A 23,288-nucleotide genomic window follows, 5' to 3' on the forward strand; every position below is an offset into this window, starting at 1 on the left:
TAGTATTTTACTGGGTGACATTCACATTGTCTTGAGTCATTTTCAATGAAGATATCTTTACTTTTACTCAAGTAAAATGGTTCATGTTTCCTCCACTGCCTGCTATGGTGCTATAGGCGCCAAGGATTCGGACATGTTGCAGCAGTATGTAGAAAGGAGATCCCTCAATGCGAGAAATGTGCAGGAGGACATAGTCTGAGAGAGGGTACAGTTGGGATGGAGAAAGCACTTTCTTGCATTGCGCTGATGGAGCAGAAAAGAACACAAGATAGATGTGGTAGTTGCAGCAGCAGATAAATATATGGGTATGAAAGATTTTAGTGCAGAAGATCTACAGGAAGTTTTGAGAGAAGGGATTCCATCCTCCCAGGCCAACGGCCTGGTGTAGTATCGTTTAGGGCCAAAGTAGTGGGATGGGGTGGTGTTTTGGGGGGGGATAGTGTATAGGTGCAGGATAAGATCGATTTAATATTTTCTCGTTCCTCTTTTACCTTTTTTGTTTGTGACCACAATTTGCAACCATCATTCCGACCTGAGAAAGGAAGCCACGAAGAAGAAGAAAACGTGCTCAATGACTGTGATGTGCTCTGCTCCTCTCCCGCAACATATAGTGCGCATGCTCACTCACAGAAATCTGCTCAGGATTTCGTGATATTCTTGTGCTGTGTTGGATAGCAGTAGTTTCACCGTTTTTCGATTGACTATTCACTTATTGTTTATTTTGAGAATATCAGTTAACATGGCAGATCCAAGAATACGACAGATCAAAATCAAGACTGGCGTAGTAAAGCGGTAAGTTTTTTACCTAATACAATATTTTAAAAGATAGCAGGCTAGCTAGTCAGCTTGCTAACTGTCTAACATGCTACACCCATGCTATACCCACAAGGCCGCGGATATCTACTTCGGCTCGAGACAGAAGTCAGACTATGCTTCGAGAGTACTTCGCCGGCATATATTTAACTATACAACGGTGCTTTAGGGAGGTGCGTGAATTATCAGTCAAAATAAGGCAGTAACGACACAATAACCTGTAATTCATAACATATTTTAACAATCTAAATTGTATGTTGTTGAGTGACATTTTCGTATTTCATACAACGTGTTTATAACAAGTGCGCTTGTGCTATTGTTAGCAAGTCGTCCCTGTTGTGTTGCCTGTAACTGTTAACAGCTAGCATACAAGCTAACATACAACATGCTTTGCATTCACTAGCCTCTGCTTATTGCGCACCTGCTACCAGGCCTTATTATACTACTAGCTTGCTAGCTGGCAGGATGGATAGTACTGCTACCATTGTTTTCTCTTTTCACTCATCAGAGCCTTATAGATCAGGCTTTGTTGCTACGTTTTCATGTGAATGTTGGCTACAGGCCTATTAATGATCAGCGACGGTACAGTTGTAAACAGGCCCAAATGCAGGCATTTGATGCACTGAAGCTAATTTTCTGCAATCTCATCTGAGCCAGCCTCTTTTGTTGAAAAGGCAATCATGGTTTTAGCTTAGAGTTGCACAAATCAAGTTGTTGGGGTCACATGCACATTAAGCAGATGTTTTTGCGGTTGTAGCGAAATGCTTGTGTTCCTACCTCCAACAATGCAGTATTATCTAACAATTCTCAAAAATACACACCAGTCTAAAAGTAAAAGAATGGAGTTAAGAAATATATCAATATTACGATGAGCAATGTCGGAATGGCATTGACTAATATACAGTATATCCATATGAAATGAGTAAAACAGTATGTAAACATGATTAAAGTGACCAGTGATTCCATGTCTATGTACATAGCGCAGCAGCCTCTAAATTGCAGGGTTGAGTAACCGGGTGGTAGCCGGCTAGTGATGGCTATTTAAGTCTGATGGCCTTGAGATAGAAGCTGTTTTTTAGTCTCTCTGTCCCAGCTTTGATGCGCCTGTACTGACCTTGCCTTCTGGATGATAGCGGGGTGAACAGGCAGTGGCTCGGGAGGTTGATGTCCTTGATGATCTTTTTGGACTTCCTGTGACATCGGGTGCTTTAGGTATCCTGGAGGGCAGGCAGTGTGCCCCCAGTGATGCGTTGGGCAGACTGCACCACCCTCTGGAGAGCCCTGCGGTTGCGGGCGGTGGAGTTGCCCAACCAGGTGGTGATACAGCCCGACAGGATTCTCAATTGTACACCTGTAAAAGTTTGTGAGGGCCAAGCCAAAATTCTTCAGCCTCCTGAGGTTGAAGAGGCACTGTTGCACCTTCACAAAACTGTCTATGTTGTTGGACCATTTCAGATTGTCAGTGATGTGTACTCTGAGGAACTTGAAGCTTTTCACCTTCTTCGCTGCGTGTCGTTGATGTAGATAGGGGTGTGCTCCCTTTGCTGTCTCCTGAAGTCCACAATCAATTCCGTTGTTTTGTTGACGTTGAGGGAGAGGTTATTTTCCTGGCACCACTCCGCCAGGGCCCTCACCCCCTCCTTGTAGGCTGTCTTGTCATTGTTGGTTAATCAGGCCTACTACTGTTGTCGTCTGCAAACTTGATGATTGAGTTGGTGTGCGTGGCCATGCAGTCATTGTTGAACAGCAGTCCTTGTTGTTTCCTGCCTTCACCACATGGGGGCGCCCTGTCAGGAAGTCCAGGACTCAGCTGTATAGGGCAGGGTTCATACCCAGGGTCCCAAGCTTAATGATGAGCTTGAAGGGTACTATGGTGTTGAAGGCTGAGCTACAGTCAATGAAAGCCATTCTTACATAGGTATTCCTCTTTTCCAGATGGGATAGGGCAGTGAGTAGTGCGATTGCATCGTCTGTGGATCTATTGAGGTGGTATGCAAATTGGAGTGGGTCTAGGGTGTACGGTGGAGGTGATATGATCCATAACTAGCCTCTCAAAACACTTCATGATGACAGAAGCGAGTGCTACGGGGCGATAGTCATTTAGTTCAGTTACCTTAGCTTTCTTGGGTACAGGAACAATGGTGGACATATTGAAGCAAGTAGGGACAGCAGGCTGGGATAGGGAGAGATTGAATATTGAATAAAAGCGGGCAAAGAAGGTGTTTAGCTTGTCCGGGAACAAGGCTGGTTTTCCTTTTTGTAATCCATGATTGTCTGTAGACCCTGCCACATATGTCTCGTGTCTGAGCCGTTGTATTGTGACTCCACTTTCTCTGCACTGATGTTTTGCCTATTGATTGCCTTACAGAGGGAATAACTACACTGTTTGTAATCAACCATATTCCCAGTCACCTTGTGGTTAAATGCGGTGGTTTGCACTTTCAGTTTTGCGTGAATGCTACCATCTATCCATGGTTTTTGGTAGGCTTTAATAGTCACAGTGGGAACAACATCCCCTATACCACATACGTCTCTCGTCTGAGCCGTTGAATTGCGACTCCACTTTCTCTGTACTGATGTTTTGCCTATTTCTGACTCCCGAGTGGCACAGGGGTCTAAGACACTGCATCTCAGTGCAAGAGGCATCTCTACAGTACCTGGTTCGAATCCAGGCTGCAACCGGCTATGATTGGGAATCCCATAGGGCGGCACACAATTGGTCCAGCGTCGTCCAGGTTTGGCCGAGGTAGGCCGTAATTGTAAATAAGAATTTGTCATTGACGGACTTGCGTAGTTAAATAAAGGTGAAATAAAAAAAATATATATATATATACACTTCCTGATGAACTCGGTCACCGTGTCCGTGTATACGTCAATGTTATTTTCAGAGGCAACCTGGAACATATCCCAGTCCATGTGATCAAAAACCATCTTGAAGCATGGATTCCAATTGGTCAGACCAGCTTTGAATAGACCTTACCACGGGTACTTCCTGTTTGAGTTTCTGCCTATAGGAAGGGAGGAGCAGGATGGAGTCGTGATCTGATATGTCTAAGAGAGGGCGGGGGAGGGCCGTGTAGCCATTCCGGAAGAGGGAGTAACAATGGTCGAGAGTTTTTAATGCACGAGCACTATAGAACTTTGGTAGCGTTTTCCTCAAATTTGCTTTGTCAACCTCTTGCTTCTACCTGAGACGCTTGCGTCCCAACTAGAGCTCTGGAAATGCAAATGCGCTACGCTAAATGCTAATAGTATTAGTTAAAACTCAAACGTTCATTAAAATACACATGCAGGGTATCGAATTAAAGCTACACTCGTTGTGAATCCAGGCAACAAGTCAGATTTTTAAAATGCTTTTCGGCGAAAGCATGAGAAGCTATTATCTGATAGCATGCACCAATACACTACAACCCAAAAGCCACGCAGGGGACGTAAACAAAATAATTAGCATTTCGGCGTTACACAAACCGCACAATAAAATAGAAAACAGTCATTACCTTTCACCATCTTCTTTGTTGGCACTCCTAGATGTCCCATAAACACTATTGGGTCTTTATTTCGATTAAATCGGTCCATATAAAGCCAAGATATCGTTATATGTAGACTGTGTGATAAACGAAAAACAGCGTTTTCAAAACGTAACGTCATTTTTAAAATTCAAAAAGTCGACGATAAACTTTCACAAAACACTTCGAAATACGTTTGTAATGCAACTTTAGGTATTAGTAAACGTTAATAAGCGATAAAATTCATCAGGAGGCGATGTAAAGATCATTAGCTGTCCGTCTGGAAAAATGTCCGGCTAGAAACTCAACGAAAATATCCGGTCCTAGACCTGAAGAAATACGGTGCCCTGCATGTGTTTGACCAAGAAAAAACTCGAAGGGAAATGACAAGACTCTAGACACCGTGTGGAAGCTGTAGGTACTGCAACCTCAGTCAATTAATTGTGGTTCACCTTTATCAATGGGTTCAAGTAGCGCATGGATATATTTTCCCATTTTCAGTGATCAGTTTTTCCTGTGCTTTTCGATGTAAATGCCGTTCTGGTAAAGCCACAGCAGTGATTTAACCAGTTTTATAAACGTCTGAGTGTTTTCTATCCACACAGACTAAGCAAATGCATATACTATATTCCTGGCATGAGTAGCAGGGCGCTGAAATGTTGCGCGATTTTTAACAGAATGTTCAAAAAAAGTAGAGGGTAGAAGCAACAGGTTAATATCCCCAGCTACAATAAATGCGGCCTCAGGATATGTGGTTTCTAGTTTCCACAAAGTCCAGTGTAGTTCTTTGAGGGCAGTCGTGGTATTGGCTCGAGGGGGGATTATACACCGCTGTGACTATAACCAAAGATAATTATCTTGGGAGGTAATACGGTCGGCATTTGATTGTGAGGTATTCTAGGTGGGGTGAACAAAAGGATTTGAGTTGCTGTGCGTTATCACAACTACACTATAAGTAGTTGATCATAAAAGATAGACCACCGCCTTTCTTCTTCCCGGAGAGTTCTTTATTCCTGTCTGCGCAGTGTACTGAGAACCCAGATGGCTGTATGGATGAGGACAGTATTTCTGGAGTGAGCCACAATTCCTTGAAACAGAGTGTTAGGTTCTGGGTGCAATTATTATTATATCCTGGGTGCAAATGACTGATGTTTTTCCTTACAGGGCATTCAGTCCCCACAGTCCAACATCTGACCATGATCTGTTGTTTTTTCAGTTGAACAAACAAAAGCAGTCAGGATAAGATCTAATTCTCTAATCACTGTTATTATACTTTTAATTCCAGCATATTTTTCTTTCTGTTGCAGACATTTGATATTTTCATTCAGGCTAATCTCCTGAAAGCTACTCAGTAGCTTCTATTAATTGAAAAAAATCTGTCATAACGCACTGGGTGTCATAATAGGTCTATTTGCTAATCCATAAATAGTAAAGTAGGTCTAAGTATGAAGAGGATTTATCTCGGTCTTGCTCTCCCCCTTGGTTCCCTCTGTCCCTGGCCCTTTGTGTAAATGTGCTATCGATCTCATTTTGATAAGGGTCACATTACTAACGGGGCTCCCTGATGAGTGTGGGTAATGGCAGTGCCGGCTTAGAACTCTCCCTCAGAAGGTGATGTCACAGAGAGGGTGTCTGATGCAGTGGAGAAACTGTAAGCCCGCTGGTGTAATGAGAGGTGGTGCAGGTTCAAACACATCTCCATTCTAGAATGGCTTCCTTTACATTATAAAACATCTCAATTATCATTCCTTTCCCATTCAGAATAGGTTAATTTAATCATTAGCTGTCCTAGAAATGTAATATTTTACTGAGATATAAAGTAAGGAGAGATCCATTACCCATTCAGTGGCCTCCAGCATGACCTTGATAAGGGAACCTGCAGCCTCTGTTCAAAGTCAGATGGAACAGACTGCCTTTTGCTCTCTCTGTACTCTACCCTACTATGTCTTCCTGTCTCTCTCTCCCACACGCTCTCTCCTGCTGTCTCTCTCTCCCGCCCACTCTCTCTCCCGCTCTCTTTCTCTCTCATTCCCCATGTTATTAAAACCCTAGTAGCAGCTCTCTGTCTGCTCTCTCCCAGTAAGGCCTGTTCCAGTGGCTTTGTGGCATTGTACATTCCAGTCAGTACCTCTTCTCTGCCCTAGCGAGGTGGATGCCCTTAATAAAATGACAACAGTAATTTGGCTTTGTCATTCGGGCATTGGGCTAGGCCGGGGCTCAAAAATACAGTGCTGTTGGAGGAGGCAGCGGCAGCGGCCGAATGCATGTCGGATCTCTAATTCCCTTTTCTTCCTTATTTTCCAGAGAGATGCCTTTTCCATTAAGTCCAGGGTGGCAGGTCTATTTAAAACCAGCCACGACCCCACCCCTCATTCACACACACAGCGCTCCTAGAACCAGCCTGAGAGAAATAAAACATTAACATCAGGCCTAGATGAGAGAAGGTGGGGGTGGACATTTTTATTAGACTGTCCTTCAGTTTTATTCAAATGATTTCAATCCCCCTTTCCTCTCCTTCCCCTCTCCTTCATTGCTGCCTTCTTTTCCTCTAAATAACCTCAGAGGTGACATCCTTCATTTGGTGCAAAGCCTGAGAGAGAGGAAAAGAGAGGTGCAGGGCTCCTCTGCTGTTCGTTGTTGCATATGCTGCCCGTTTAAATAGCATCTTGATGGAAACGTATTAAAATGAGCCATAATTGACGTAAACTATGACAGAGTGCCGTTGGCTTCCTCAGCTAAGCAAGGCGCCACGGCAACACTGAGGAGAGGTTGTTTCTGGCTAATGGACCTGATTAATGAAGGATCGCACACGAACCAACGCACGCAGCTGATTTTATGAAAAATGAATTCCACGTTGTCATCCCGACAAGCAAAGCTGCAGCCGGAAAAATACTATTAGTCGGGAATCATTATCAATAGCAATATTTTCAAACTCCATTATGCCAATGAAGGTCTGAATTGATTTAATAGATTTAGTTCCATTTGGTCCCTAATTGATAAATAATCAACATTTATCAATGTACTCAAGCCCATTTTCACTAACAATCAAGGAAGAGTGGTCCATTTATCACCTGACTTGGTCCAAATTTGAAACTAAATTGATGATCAATTAATCGTAGGAAGGGCCTGTAGAGTGTGTGTCCTGCTAGAGGTGGCAGTTAAGCGGAGACCGGCAGATAAGCGTGGTGATCAGGCAAAGAAGGAAGGCATGGGGCTGTACCGTAGTAGACCCACAGTTCTATTATACCCACACTGGACACATCTGGAAACAATGGGACATATTGGTTAGGTTACTGTTACTTCACCTGGTGGTTAGTTGAATGAGAACTCCTCCTCCTTGACATCTTGAGGGCTTCAATGATACAGCTTTTGGTGTTGGTGTTTTTCTGTGTGTTTTTAACTAATCTACTAGGCATGAACTTTGATTGGTTTTTATTGTGTGTTGTGTTTAACTAAACGGTGTTGTGTCTTGTCATCTGTTTATTTACTCCCCAGGCTGGTGAAGGAGAAGGTCATGTATGTCAAGGAGACCAGGCAGCAGGAGGAGAAGATTGAACGACTGAAAGCAGAGGCCTGCGACGAAGAGGCCGACTCCGAGGCCAGGTATGTCATCAAGAAACAGGTGGGTGAAAACACAGGAGAATAAAGGATGTTTACATTCAGTTGTAAACATACTTTACATACATAGGCCAACCCATATTTTACATTAAGTTGCTTTTATAGCTGTATAGTAAAGATGTTATAACTATAGTAATGTTGCATTATTAAGTTGTGACATAGTAGTTTAGTATTGTTTTGTGGTTGCATATTGAATGGATTTTAGAGATATTTTTTATTATACAAGATGTTCAAATGCTGTGCAATGTTACCTTGTTACTACACAGGTATAAGAGCAACTTAATGGAAAGTTTTAGGAAGTGGTTTAAAAGGGATGCATTGAATGTTCTTCTTAGTCAACATTTTATTTGTCACCTTCATTGCTAAATGTGGAAGCTTTCTAATGTGCTTTATTTAACAAACCTATTGTCAAATAGAATTATAGTACAGTAGCGAACAGACATTGCCAGTAGCCCTACATTCACTTTAATGAGGTCAGCTTAGTATCATTATGAAGAATTAGTCTTGGAGGTGGGGGGGATCGTTAGCGATTTAGTCATTTGCTGATTTAATGACATTATGTAACTTTGGAGGAGTTTGATAATTACTGACACATGCTGGTAATTTACTGCCGCTAGGAGATCGCTGGTGCATATCCTCCTCGTCTCCTTCGCTCTCTTTCGCTCTTAGTCCTTCTCTCCCTCCATCATTTTCCCTGCTTAGATTAGAATGAGAGGGTGATGGACAATAAAGACCCACGGTGGCTTGTGTCCTCTGTGTGCCCTACCTCGCAACCTTTGTTTTAATCTCAGCTATTCCAGGGATTACACCTTGTGGAGAGGATCATCTGTCATGCTTTCATGCACAATAGGCGGATGGATGGATGGAGATCTGGATGGATGGATGGAGATCTGGATGGATGGATGAGATCTGGATGGATGGATGAGATCTGGATGGATGGATGAGATCTGGATGGATGGATGAGATATGGATGGATGGATGAGATATGGATGGATGGATGAGATCTGGATGGATGGATGAGATCTGGATGGATGGATGGATGAGATATGGATGGATGGATGGATGGATGAGATCTGGATGGATGGATGAGATCTGGATGGATGGATGGATGGATGAGATCTGGATGGATGGATGGATGGATGAGATCTGGATGGATGGATGAGATCTGGATGGATGGATGGATGAGATCAGGATGGATGGATGAGATCAGGATGGATGGATGAGATCAGGATGGATGGATGAGATCAGGATGAATGGATGGAGATCTGGATGAATGGATGGAGATCTGGATGAATGGATGGAGATCTGGATGGATGTTGGAGATCTGGATGGATGGAGATCTGGATGGATGGAGATCGGGATGGATGGATGGATGGAGATCGGGATGGATGGATGGAGATCAGGATGGGTGGGTGGATGGAGATCAGGATGGATGGATTGAGATCAGGATGGATGGCTGGAGGGCAGGGTGGATGGATGGCTGGAGGGCAGGGTGGATGGATGGCTGGAGGGCAGGGTGGGTGGATGGATGGAGGGCAGGGTGGGTGGATGGATGGAGGGCAGGGTGGGTGGATGGATGGAGGGCAGGGTGGATGGATGGCTGGAGGGCAGGGTGGGTGGATGGAGGGATGGATGGAGGGCAGGGTGGGTGGATGGATGGATGGATGGATGGATGGATGGATGGATGGATGGATGGATGGATGAAAGGCAGGGTGGATGGAGGGCAGGGTGGGTGGATGGATGGATGAAGGGCAGGGTGGATTAGTTATGTGTCTTTATCCTGCTGCTGATGGGATCATTCCACTGCACTGGTACTGAGAGGGCAACATGACCACTACCACCTCACCATGTCTGTGTGTGCATCACTGCCTGTGTCTCGCCACCTCACCTCCGGAATTTCTTAGCGGTGTGTCTGACTAACAGTGTTAGCTGAGTCCTCTGTGCTCTTTAGGGTGTCAGTCAGGGGAATTTGCCTTTCCAGAGTATCTCAGACCCAGACATTTCAGGCTCTAACTTAGCTTCCCCATAGGCGTAGTAATACCTCTCCATGCATGATCACCGTGATGCTACCTGCCCTAGGCGTAGTAATACCTCTCCATGCCTGATCTTCATGCCACTACCTCTCTGCTCTGGTCTTCTCCGCTCACCCAGGTGTGCTGGAGGCAGAGCGAGGTGAGCACCCCTGCTGCTGCCCAACTCCATGCCCGATCAATAACTATATAACATTTTTCACGCAGGCAGAGAGCTTGTTGTGGGATGTTAACCTTAGCACAGCATATGTGGGATACTAAACCAAGACAAAACCTATTTCAAGGAACTGCACAGTGGAGCTATCGAAGCTGTAACACTTTGTTTTTCAACCTTTAATACATTACAATCTAATGCAGTGTTTTTCAACCTTTAATACATTACAATCTAATGCAGTGTTTTTCAACCTTTAATACATTACAATCTAATGCAGTGTTTTTCAACTATTTTGAAAAAGTTGTTTTGCTTGGAGGACCCTTGAAGAAAATATAACACAGGTGATATGTTTATAAATGGTGTAGATGAAGACGGTAATGAAGATGGTGGTGTTGATGAATAATCTGTGTTTTTCTCTGTGTGTTTCAGTTGGAGGTGCTACAGGAGTCCAAGATGATGGTTCCAGACTGTCACAGGCGTTTGACCATAGCACACGCAGACCTGTCCCAGATACTAGTAAGAACAGCTCCATTAGGAAGGAAAAACGTTGAGAGGAACCAGACCCATCCTCTTTTGTCTTTCTTGCTGCAGGTTTATCCATAAGTGTTTTTGGCTTCCATGTCGGTGTGTGTGACTGTCTAAAGTGACACACGGATCATGCAGGTGTGTGGATGGGTGTGTGTGACTGTCTATAGTGACACACTGATCGTGCAGGTGTGTCTGTCTAAAGTGACACACGGATCATGCAGGTGTGTGGATGGGTGTGTGTGACTGTCTATAGTGACACATTGATCATGCAGGTGTGTGACTGTCTAGTGACCGATATAAGAAGCCAGAGAGAGGAACACACCCCACCTCCACACACATGCATGTCTCAGGGTCCTCACAATTAGCAGAGAGCAGGAGTCAGGCAGCCGTGGCCTCACTGAGAGACACGTGCGGAAGGGAGAGGAGGAGAGAGGAAATCACAGATGACTCCTCTGGAGGGGGGTGACGGGGTCCCTCTCCACCTCCTACCAAAGCCCACTCTCACTCCTTCCAACACACACACACACACACACACACATTACAGTTCATTAGCAGTGCTGTCACTGCGATGGCCACCATAGGAACCCAGCAGCACTCGATTAGCACAGATGTGACCCTCACATACTTTTTTTTTTTTTTTTACAGACTAGAACCGTTCCACTGTGAAATCAATATGTGGATTGTAAATGTTAATTTTGATTAAAAATTGACTATGCTAGGGTTAGGAAAAGGGCTTTAGTGTGATCATTTGGTGAATAGCCATGTGAATTGACTGTGGACTTTTTAATGGCTAGGTTAACTGGGTTGATTGTAGAAGGTAAGTTCGATTTCGTGTAATGCTATTTGATAGGTTGGTCATTTTAAAAGTGTGTGTGATAGTGTTAGTATTGATATCCTGTATGTGCTTGTGTTTGCAGGAAACAGAAGAGGACTTGGCTGAAGCAGAGGAGTACAAAGAGGCCAGGACCGTATTGGATTCAGTGAAGCTTGAAGGATGATGTTCTCACTCTGTAATGCACTACTTAAATGTCTATTTCATTCATCTGGGCTTGTTTGGAAACACAGACAAACAAAATCGTTCAGCATCTTTTTCTCTTTCTCTCGCTCTTTTTTTGTATTTTTTATTTCTACATTTGAAAACAACGTGCAGTCTAATGTCGACATCCTTCTCCTGAGTGTACAATCTCACACAAGCAGCAAATAAAAACCTATTTCTTTTCTTAACATGGGGGTTTGCTTGGTTTGTTTCTTCAACTATACAGCTGCAAATGAAGCCTGGTTGTATAGTTGAACTCATATTAAAGCTATACAATAGTACTGTAGTGTCTTGCATCAATTGATTTAGAAAGTGTTCCTCAATGTCTTGAATGGAGATATATTCTTCTTGATGATGACTGATTCAATATTTAGCCTAGTTTAATGTTTATTTGTTCTTAAGAATCAGGATAACAGTCAAAATAAGTGATGGACCAAAGAACATCTGAATGAGAGACAGGAGCTAGCTACACCATATCAAATTACATCCAACTATATATCATCATATAACATCGTCCTAGTGTCTGTGTCATGGGATTGGATAGAGAGAAATTGGCATGTCTGTTCCTAGGGGTAAGAATCAGGACACCGACCTCCGCTGGTCAATGAAGTCCATGCAGCCTAGTGGTATCATCAGCACTGTCATTCATTGCGAACCAGACAGTCTGCAGTGGATCTGACAGGCTTTCCGCGAATTGACCAGTAGGCCTAGTTGGGCATCAAGTCGCACTGTAGCTTGTCCACAAATTCACACGGCTTATTTTGGTCCGGAAATGTAGACATTTAAAAACTATAATTCAAGATTTTATTTGGGTTAAACATACTTTTTATGTTCCACTGTGGAATTGGCTAAATAGTTTCTGTTTACCTGACCAAAATATGCCAACCAAATAAAGGAAACACATTCATTTCGTACATGGCCTATTTAAGTTTAATTTAATTCCATTAGTTAAATGAGTTTTTTTTATGTAAGTCTTTATAAAACCCTAAACTGCTTGAAGATGTTTGGTGTAGGCCAATATATGTATTAAAGCCGACAAAACTTGTATTAGGTTGCTAAGCCTGTGTTAAAATCACTGCATATTAATAATATAATTTGATTCTAAATGTTAAATCTCATGGCCTATTTTTTCTCTAAATTCACCCTCTTTCGAGGATAAGGCACCCAAGACACCTAAATGCCAGTCTAATAATACAAGACAAAAAACCTGACTGGGCAGACAAATTAAGGTTACATTTGTCTTATTTTACACATTTCGATAATTATCGGGATCACCCAGAAGTCTTATTAACGCCCTAATGAGGCGCGCGTCTCTCCGTGACATCCAGCCGCTCCATCTCGTTAAGGAAATCGCTCTTCAATGCTGATTATTTTATTTGGAACCATAATTATATTTATTTCGGATAAATCACGGTCTAATCGAGTCCGCGCAGAGGGCAGCGGCGCTAATCGAAGCATGAGATGCGGTGGTGGTCCGCGGGCGCTACCTGGATTTGTGACCAAACATCGAGGCAAAGCGACGCACCTGGTGGATGTAGCCCTGGCAAGCACAGCGCCTCTCTCTTTTCTCGCTCCTCTTTCCTCTCCAGAACTCAAAGACAACAATTTATTACTTCTAATCCCCGACTGTCACCAAATCACCTGCACGAAACAAGAATCTAATTTGTTAAACTGGCATTTCTGCAAATGGAAGATCGATTTAGAATTCTCTAATTGAGGGAATACAGACGCCCGATGAATTAGATTCACCCTGGATGAAGAGGAGGAGAGGAGAAGAATAAAAAGAAGGGAAAAGAGTCAACAAAAACCATCCTCGGTGTTAGCTCTCTGCACCGTGCGTGGCCCGAGACAAGAATGCACGCGGGAGAGTGGTGACGGGCATTGGCGGTGGTGACGGGCAAAAGGTAACACGCTGTGTCTCTTGCATGAAACTCCCGGTGCGCCGGCGAATGCCCAAGGCCCCCGGTGGAAAGAGAGCGGTGCACTGGAAATCTCCAGTTCCAATAGGCCTACTGCGTATAGAATTACATTTGTTTTTCTTGTGGTTTTATTAAAAGTCACTCCTCATCTCCAGAGCGCGTGAAAATGTCTACTTTCCACTCAGATGCGCTGCATTAACTTGCAGGGGGCGAATTGGTTTGTTTGTCTATTTGTATTTCTATGCTGGATAAGATTGATGTGGGCTTGTTATGGGAATCTCAGCCAGGGAGAGAAGCCACTGCTTTGCTCCTTGTTGTTTACCCTAATTATAGCTTATTCAATTCAGCGAAATGAGGACCTTTATCTGACAAACACACACACACACACACACACACACACACACACACACACACACACACACACACACACACACACACACACACACACACACACACACACACACACACACACACACACACACACACACACACACACACACACACACACACACACACACACACACACACACACACAGACACACTGGGTTAAATTATGGGTTACAATTTCGTTAGAGAAATACATAGTAAAGGTGTTTACATAGCCTAACACCGAGAATCCTTCAAATTAAAAAATAAATAAAGTATTAATAACATCAATAAATGCAATCAAAATAATCATGTTTCACTATGGCAGCAAATTCAATTGCCTTATAGGCAGTTGGCAAAAAATAGTATCGGCCTATTGGCTTTCGAGTCCCTTATTTCAATATTTTGCAGCAGAGGTTGCTGTTTATTTGCTATATTTGTTCGTGATGAACTCGTGATTTTATTCTATAAAATTTACTCAAAGGCTGATAATAAACAATAGCGTAGGCCTATTTGAGATATATTTGATGATTTCTGATGCTTTTGACTGATTGTATTAGGCCTATCATTATTATTATTGTTGTTATTGTTATAGAAAGGGGATATGCCTATGGTTACACAGTGTAGGCCTACTTGCAACATTCCACCGGAGTAAACATATAGTGAAAATACCCTTTGTCGCACCAGGAAACGGTTACATTTCTTCCCACAAATTACTTTCATTAAAAATGTAAAAAATCACCATGTTTCGCCAATAAAGCTTACAATCCCTGTGCTTAGTTTTGGGGCAGGTATTGTTGTACAGAGATTCAATATATAGGTATTGTACGAAGTAAACTGGGTGAATAAATTGCATTAGAGGGAGCAAATGTGTTTTCAGCCTAGTCGTTGTTTTTCTCCACTGTCTTTGAGCAACAATCTGAAACCTATTTACAAGAAGAAAATCACTTAATCCACCAAAATAAATCCATCGTTTGCCCTTTACAGCACTGTAGAAAGATCAGACAAGGTGCATCAAAGAGCGTGGAATTCAATATAGGGTCACTTTCTACACAAAGCATTTTAATAAAGCCTATGTGTATTTTCGTACATGATATATCCTTAAAAGTGCAGTTTTATTCCCATGCCTTGGAGCACCATGCCAATGCGCTTGCCTCTAGGCGTTTTCTCGGGTTAAATGTGTGCTGGAGAGCGGAGAGGAGTCATTCACTTTTGTTTGTACAGCCATAAAAGCCGTGAGCTATTGAAAACTCGTAAAACGAAGCGCGCAATCAATCACACCGCGCTTTGCTGCTGTTCTGACTGAGCAGCGAAGACCAAACAAAGTAATGATTTTAAATGATCGTTATTGTTTCAGCGCACAACCGAAGACAGCCTAAACTGACACATATAAACTGGTAACATATTCAATAATTTTATAACGCTAATATGTTTACATCTCGTTGATGTTGAATATAGCAAATAAAAGATGTATGCTCTTCAAATAAAAAGTGGGAAAGAACAACACAAACCCGGACATCTTGAATTACGCACACATTCTCTGCTCCGGCGCTTTAATCCACGTTCTGTGACATTTGGGATATGAAAACGCAGAGAAACAGACAATTGTTTCCAAATCGAATCCACACTCTTCTCTCTTTTTTCATTTTCAGGACGCCGCAGTATAATAACCTACCCTAGGGTTGCGTGGCGCGTGAGCGATTGCCAGTGACCCCGTTGTGTCCGAGATTCTCTCGCGCTCCCCGGTCGGTCGTCCCTCCAGATTGCCACTAGATAAAAGATGAGCCGAGCTAATTCAACTCGAGATGGGCTGGGAAAGGACCCCAAAGTGCCCCAAGTTTACGCTAGGACGCATCCTTTGTGTTACTTCCAAAAAGGCACCATTCACTCCACAACAAATGAAATAGCTTTCACAAAACCTTCCAACAGCTGTAGGGAGCTTGCTGGATTCTTTTGTGTCCCTTATATATTTTGGGAACATGATGTGTGACAAGAACATAATGTGCTAATTGGTATAATGGCGGTATATTTATAGACTACATTGGATACCTGTTTATAGCCTACCTGCTTGGTCTGACTGAAATGAGTAGGCTTAATTTGGGCAGATTGGATGAAAAATCAATACCATGAAAAGCAATTGGCCAACAGCAAAGTGTTTAAAGCATGATTGTGTCTGTTCTAGTGCAATCCACGCCTTCTGGGAGATCCGCTGTCTCCATGAAAGGGAAACATCCTCAGATCATGTTCAGCCACAACTCAGTTTCAACTTTCCGCTGAATTATGCACTTCATTTGCTCACATATCATGTACAATAAGTCCCACCCTGCATGACAGTCGAGCCTAAACAGTAGTAAATCAACTCTAATTTATACTGAATTTACTCTAATAATTGTAATAAAAATCGTATAGATTTGGCACGAATGACATAAAAGCCTAATGGTGTTGAAAATTACTCTGGTTAGAAATATATCGCTAATCTAAACTTTGTTGTTGGCTGAATGGGGAGTAAGAGGCATTAGCAGAGGTTCACTTCATCTCCAAAAGACTGACTGGGACACGTTGGATAAAAGAGGTCGAACATGTCTGGGGAAACTAAGACTATCCACAGCCATTCACAGTTTAAAAATGACAAAGGGCCTTGCTATTAAAACAGAAGTCATTGAGCTACTTCAACAGACACTTGATATAAACGTAACCTTGACTTGGTTATAAGATGTGGTATAAATGCACACTAAGAGCTTTCATACTCGGGCTATGTAGGTTTAACCTAATTTGAGGCAGTTATTTGTGTAGGAAATACGTTGTGTCATTCACACGCCAGAAACGAGTCTAATATGTTTATGTAGCCACAGAGGCTGTTAACTTGGGTAAATTAGTCGTTGTTCAAACCTGGGGCTCATCCATTATAGAGAAAGGCAGCAACAGCACGCACAATTAAACACATACAGCGCTGATCCAGTTTATCAAATGGGTCGAAGCTTTCACAGATATTAAATCAAGTGATTTTATTTGATATAATTTGGAGTTGAAATCAAAGCCAATTACAGAAATGAGGAGAAATGAACTTGTGAATTTGGCTGGATGGGAGAATTTGAGTGGCTGGCTGCTCTGGGGTCTCGAGGTTGTTGACATATCTCGAGCTTCAAATCTGATTGGCTCTCCTTTAAAGAAGCTCATGGGTTCATTGGGTTGTTAGGCGCCTCCCCGTTTCTCTAAAGGACATTATAATGCAAGGAACCTCCTTTTTTAACCACAAACAGAATTTGCTTTTATTTAGGCTATATATATTTTTTAAACAGGTTAAAGTCATAGAGATTTTTTTGAAATAGCATTTCGCACTGGAGAGGTGCGCAATGCTTTCGCACGCCGACCTCCTGGATGCTCGCCTCGGTGAGTTATCGTCGCCAAACTCCGGTCTTCAACTCTACTGTAAGCTGGAGGCACTTCTAATCTAAATCAAGCAGAGAAAATTGACAATTTGTTTCTTATTTTATCTTAATGTCAGTTAAGTGAGATAATTCATTGGAAAAGTAATTATTATATTACTGCGTAATTTGATTTAACCATTTTCTAAATTATTGATGTGATCAAATGGAATTAAGGAGTAGCCTAGATTAAACGCTGTAGCCTAGGATACTTATGTGCTTGTTTAAAACACAGTTAGTGTCTGGTTTTATCCATAATGTAATGTCCACTTCGATGGTTTCATCATGTTTTTAGAGAGCATTTTGTAAAATGACAAAATGCTCAACCAATTATCTGCATGCATGACAAACTATTATCCCCTTGCCAGACTTCGTTAGCTTCATAAAAGTGTCACTTTCGATAATATAACTAAACAATGTATTTTAACAATATATCATACTAATTTACATTTTTCCTATGCATTAGCCTATACAGAATAGTTGTGACATTGCCTTTAAATTCTGACCGGGTGTTGTCTATCCAGGGATGAAGGATGCCGCGGCAGAGCTGCTGGGTCACAGGGAGGCTCTGAAGTGCAGGCTAGGTGGTGGAGTTGGACCTGACCCCGGCCACTCCGGCGAGCTAGCCCCGGGGCCAGACACCGTGGAGGGGACCACCATGCTCCCTGGAGACGATATCAACAATGGTGGATCCAACCCTTCCGGCGTGCAGGCCAACAGTAAAGAGCAACAGGACAAGCAGCAGCAGAATAACTCCAGCCAATCCGGAGGAAGTCAGAGTCAGAAACAGAAGCGACACCGGACCCGATTCACTCCAGCCCAACTTAACGAACTGGAGCGCAGCTTCGCCAAAACGCACTACCCAGATATCTTCATGAGGGAGGAACTGGCCCTACGGATCGGCCTAACGGAATCTCGCGTTCAGGTAACGGAATCTCGCGTGCAGGTTTGTTTGTGATATGGATTGGGAAATGTATGTGTCATAGCAAATGATTTTGAACAAGTAGCCTATAATAACACTGTAAGAGTAGTGTACTGCGGGAAATGATGTGATGAAATGTGTATGTAATTTGCCCTCTCAACCCTCAAAAATAATGTAAATATTAACCGTCAGTGGGTGTTATTATTTCACTTCACGTGCACAATAACAATATTTCCTCAAGTAACTAGGCACCACGGCTAATTGCAAAGTACATCTTCATTACAGTCTAAATTATCACTCGGTGAAAATATCCAACTCACAGCTGTTCTCACAGAAGTGCCAATATAATATAGGTTAAGTAGCTTGAATCTAAAGAAGATGAAGTGTAGACTATTGAAGGGATTAAAATAGGCCTACCATACATCTTTGATACTGCGTAAAAATTTGGCCACTAGAAATTTATAATAACCTAAAATATTTGCCACTAATAGGCTATTCCCTTGGAACTAAAACTACATTTAATGCATTAGCGATATACTATAGGAGTATAACATATAGGCCTTTTTTTCCCTTTGTCAAAAATAATAATAGCTTACACCTGAACCTCGATTGTATTTTTTGAGGGCCTTCTTTTTGTTGTTAAAAGTTACAGGAAATACAAGATGTATGCTAGACTAACCTAAATCTCTGACAAAAACTGCACTGTGTTATTATTTCACTTCACGTGCACAATAACAATATTGAGCGAGCTGTCCATGGTTCTGAAAATAATGCGCAAGAGCCCGGGTAATAGATGCAAGAAATGTGTCCCAAAATTATGTTATTCAAGACAGAGCTGACAAAAACCGGGATGTTATGAGATACAATTGTCCAGAATGAACCTACAGAACTAATAAACAAATCTAATTGGGGATTAAAACAGTTTTTACCATAGGTGCACCTCCGTCACTCTGACTCGTCGTTGCCATTGTTATCGACATTCTACAGATGCCGCAGAATATTGACGTCTGATGGATGTTTAGGCCTAATGCCAAGTCTTTCTGAGCAGGGGCTAGTGACTGTTTCGTCAAATGTACACTATAGTGGCCTGGAAATAAAATGACATTGCTAACGTAGACAAATACTTAGTAGAAAACAACCATTATTATAATGTCGTCATATTTACTTTGCTAGCTCATGGCAACATTGCCATCTCTCTCAAGTTCGTCAGAAATAGCTATCAATGCTAACGTTAGCTAGCTAAAATTTGGTTGCTCTCCCATCAATATTAACTAGCTAGCGTTATACTGCATCTAATGTCAATCTGGAAACATCACAATGATGACAAAAGCTTTTCCGACTAATCCTTTTGAAATGCCATCGTGTTTCCCATCCACAGTTATGCATTTAAGATGAAATCTTCATCACCACCCATTGAGACCGCATTGAACAGAATTCTCAGCTGGGCATCATTCTTAAAACGAACGTTCAACACAAGATTGGGATGAAACGTGCAACCCATGCCTACAACGTTGCATTAATAAATCGACTTGGATAGTTACTATAATTTCAATTCCATGGGTGTAAGTTTTCATAATATCTGAAAATTACAGATTGTACGTGGACATATTAAGGGCATCTTAATGTAGGCCTAGGTAGCCGATATAATTCATGAAAATAAGAATTTCCTAAATATGAGTGTATTTTTTCCTACTCAATGTATCAAAAACAACATTACATTTTACATGCATACATTTGACTGAATTATTATGCACGGTAAACTACACAAATGATCATGTGCAATATGCATATGCAATAAGCCACACATACAACTCTCAATGGGCCAGATGAAATGATACAAGAGGTAAGGCTATTTTATTAGGCAATGACTTTGGTACTTAAAATCTAATAACGTTTCGTTTTGTTGTCCTATTGGAGTGGGCCTATATTTGTGCGTTCTCATGCATAATGAAAATGGAATGATGATTTTATCTTTATTATACCCTCACTATTAAACTATCTTTTACAACATAATTACTTCTATATCGATATTAGGTGACAACATGACCAATGGTTTATTTAGTTCCCTTTACATTCCATATAGCTCAGTTGTCAAAATAGCTCACGAGATTAATTCAATAATAGCTCGACATAGCAGTTGGTTTGGGTCCTCTGATGCATCGGCGTTCATTATCATGTAGCCCTTCTCACGATGATAGTGCAATAAAACCAAATCCATTATTATCAACCAATTTCTGAATTATTTATTGCGATAAGGGATTATTAAGCAGCAATGGAAAATGCAGAGGAGTCGTTCACATGTGAAACAGTAACCGCGGTAATCATTATTATTGCACGGATCAATTTGGTTTCAATATCTTATTTACATAAAATAAGAATTAGCGAAATGACGAGCCCTTTATAAAGCGTATAGCCAATGATAATAATAATAGGAAGCCAGTGGGTAAAAATAGCCTACATCTGGGATGTCTCGAATGAGAAGGCGCATGCAGCTTGCGCTGTTCTCTTCTGAAATGGGCCTGTCAGAGTTCCACGTCTTAATGGCGGAAGCGCTGAACGTGTACTCTGTCTTTTAAACAGAATGAGAAATTGCATTTTCTTTCCTTTGAAGTGTAATGCATTTGAGGCCTGATTTCACGGCTGGCTGCTCTGGGGGATGGACTGAGATTGGGCCTCTTAATACTACGGCACAGTGTCTCAACCAAATCTTCACATTAATCATCGGCGCTAACCGGGTTAGGCCTACTATGAGATCTATATAGACAGTCTCTCAAGGACCCGCAGAATAAACACTGCTTGTGCCATTTACAACTGAGGCCTGGGTCATATTAATAACGCCTTTATTTCCGAAATACTGATATTATTGCTGCTTTGTGTAGGCCAAAAGTAAGTGTTTATATCCATGTTATGCAGCAAATTATATAAGCTTAGTTTGATAGTACGAAAAAGGTATGCACTCTACTGTAAGTCGCTCTGTATCATTTGTTATAATATTCTAAATAGTAAACGGGTTTCGGATAGCCTATTTAAAATGCATATCAAAATCATGGGCTATAGGGCTCATAACAGTCACAATCACATATTGTCAGCTGGCTGGACCACCTCCCGCACAGGGCTATCGTGTTTTCTATCGTGTTTTCTATCGTGTTTTCTGACGTAGCCATTTTTATTTTATGATATCCATGGACTAATGCAGGCATGCCAGAGACCATTTACTGACATGGATTTTTGGCGTTATGTCATGTAAGATATCACATCCTTCGTTTATGGCATATACTTTCATCCGATGTATATCATATCTAGTGTTATTCATGGAATCCGCTGATATAAAGACGTTTTGTAATGGAAATATCTGTGTTATGGGCTTCCGCTCTTCTAAGAACCTACATCTCTTTCCCGTGCGTTAAAGTGACCGTATATATAAATGTACAGTAGCCTACTCATTATGTCTCACATTGATGACACTGTAGCCAGATTCTAAGCCATCTCTCCCCCTCTCTCTCTACTCCAGGTTTGGTTCCAGAACCGACGCGCCAAGTGGAAGAAGCGCAAGAAGACCACCAACGTTTTCCGCGCTCCGGGAACGCTGCTGCCCACCCACCACGGCCTGCACAGTCAGTTCAACTCTGCTGCTGCCGCCGCCGCGGCCATGGGCGACAGCCTGTGCTCCTTCCACGCCAACGACACCCGCTGGGCCACGGCAGGGATGCCAGGCGTCTCTCAGCTGCAGCTCCCTCCAGCCCTGGGTCGCCAGCACCAGCATGCCATGGCGCAGTCCCTGTCCCAGTGCAGCCTGTCCGGCCCGCCGCCCAACTCCATGGGGCTATCCAACATGTCGTCGAACGGATCCGGACTCCAGTCTCACCTCTACCAGAACCCATTCCCCGGGATGGTCCCGGCCTCCCTGTCCGGTCCCACCAACGTGACGAGCTCTCCCCAGCTGTGTAGCTCCCCGGAAAATGACGTCTGGAGAGGGACGAGCATCGCCTCCCTGCGGCGAAAAGCGCTGGAGCACACAGTATCCATGAGTTTTACTTAGTAGTAGGCCAACCACCACCAAGCCAAGCACCACGTTTTAAGCGTTTTTCTTTTTAATTTGTCATCTATCATTTTTTGTTTTGTTGTTGAACACATCCAGCCCAATACAGTTGGACAAGGATGAGAATGTCTCCAAGCAAAAAAAGAAAGGCAGCAGCAAAACAACAGCCACAGTTTTGTTGACACACAAATACTAAAACCAAACGATTTGAAGGTGGATAAATGGGTAAATGTTTAGCTTATTAATTTATGATGTGCATGTATTGATTTATAACTTTTATAACTTGATTTATTTTACATGTAGGCTATGTATATGTATTTATTTGTTTATCATTTTATTTATTAAACAATATATATTTACCACCTCGTTTTCATTTCCTTTGTCTATAAGAAAATAGTGCTGATATTTGCTACTGGAGTTTCTAACAGTTTCCACCGGCCGATGGTCGAGGGTGTAAAAACTCTCAAAAAATAATAAAACTCGTTTTTAATGTCACCTGCTGCACAGCATGTAACAATGATTGGCCACGGGCATGCGCAGTGCACGTGCAGATCTCACACACCTGGGAGTTTTTTTTGTTTGAAAAGCATAAAAAGATTCATACAACGGAAGAGGAAGACAAGCGATAATCTCAAAGGAATCACACAACATGGAAACGAACTTGACTGCATGTGCTGGCCAAGGTAAATTTACGGAAACAGGCCTACTATAATTAAGACAAGAAAAATCGACTAGAATATAATCTGTTATATAGGATGTTTTGTGTAGAGGAAGCATCCTTGACTTGTTCCCATTTGGTCAGTTTGTGATATGTTCTAAATTATTGTCTGTGCTTATTATCATATCAGAATTTCTTAAATGTTTGATCTGATACTGAACAAACCATTTCGTTTCATGGCCATGTTTTTATCAATTGACTGTAAATGAACAAA

General features: G+C 42.2%; 2 protein-coding genes across 3 annotated transcripts; both read left to right on the forward strand.

Moving 5' to 3' along the window:
• The first annotated feature begins 609 nt into the window (after positions 1-609).
• On the forward strand, positions 610-11,873 carry tbca (tubulin cofactor a). Its single transcript, XM_029650106.2, has 4 exons — positions 610-792; positions 7,815-7,941; positions 10,551-10,637; positions 11,567-11,873. The coding sequence occupies exons 1-4, from the start codon at positions 740-742 to the stop codon at positions 11,645-11,647; spliced, it is 348 nt and encodes a 115-aa protein (XP_029505966.1). The 5' UTR covers positions 610-739; the 3' UTR covers positions 11,648-11,873.
• A 5,450-nt stretch (positions 11,874-17,323) lies between these two features.
• Positions 17,324-22,384, forward strand: LOC115128870 (homeobox protein orthopedia B-like). 2 transcript variants are annotated; one of them, XM_029658997.2, is made up of 3 exons: positions 17,324-17,399; positions 17,920-18,320; positions 21,829-22,384. In XM_029658997.2, exons 1-3 carry the CDS (start codon positions 17,324-17,326, stop codon positions 22,354-22,356), a joined length of 1,005 nt encoding a protein of 334 aa, XP_029514857.1. In that variant the 3' UTR covers positions 22,357-22,384. The 2 variants fall into 2 exon arrangements, with proteins under 2 accessions (XP_029514857.1, XP_029514859.1); XM_029658999.2 differs by having other exon boundaries at positions 17,324-17,360.
• The last annotated feature ends 904 nt before the right edge of the window (positions 22,385-23,288 follow it).

Source organism: Oncorhynchus nerka, linkage group LG4, assembly GCF_034236695.1.
Source record: "Oncorhynchus nerka isolate Pitt River linkage group LG4, Oner_Uvic_2.0, whole genome shotgun sequence".
In the NCBI taxonomy this organism is placed as follows: domain Eukaryota; kingdom Metazoa; phylum Chordata; class Actinopteri; order Salmoniformes; family Salmonidae; genus Oncorhynchus; species Oncorhynchus nerka.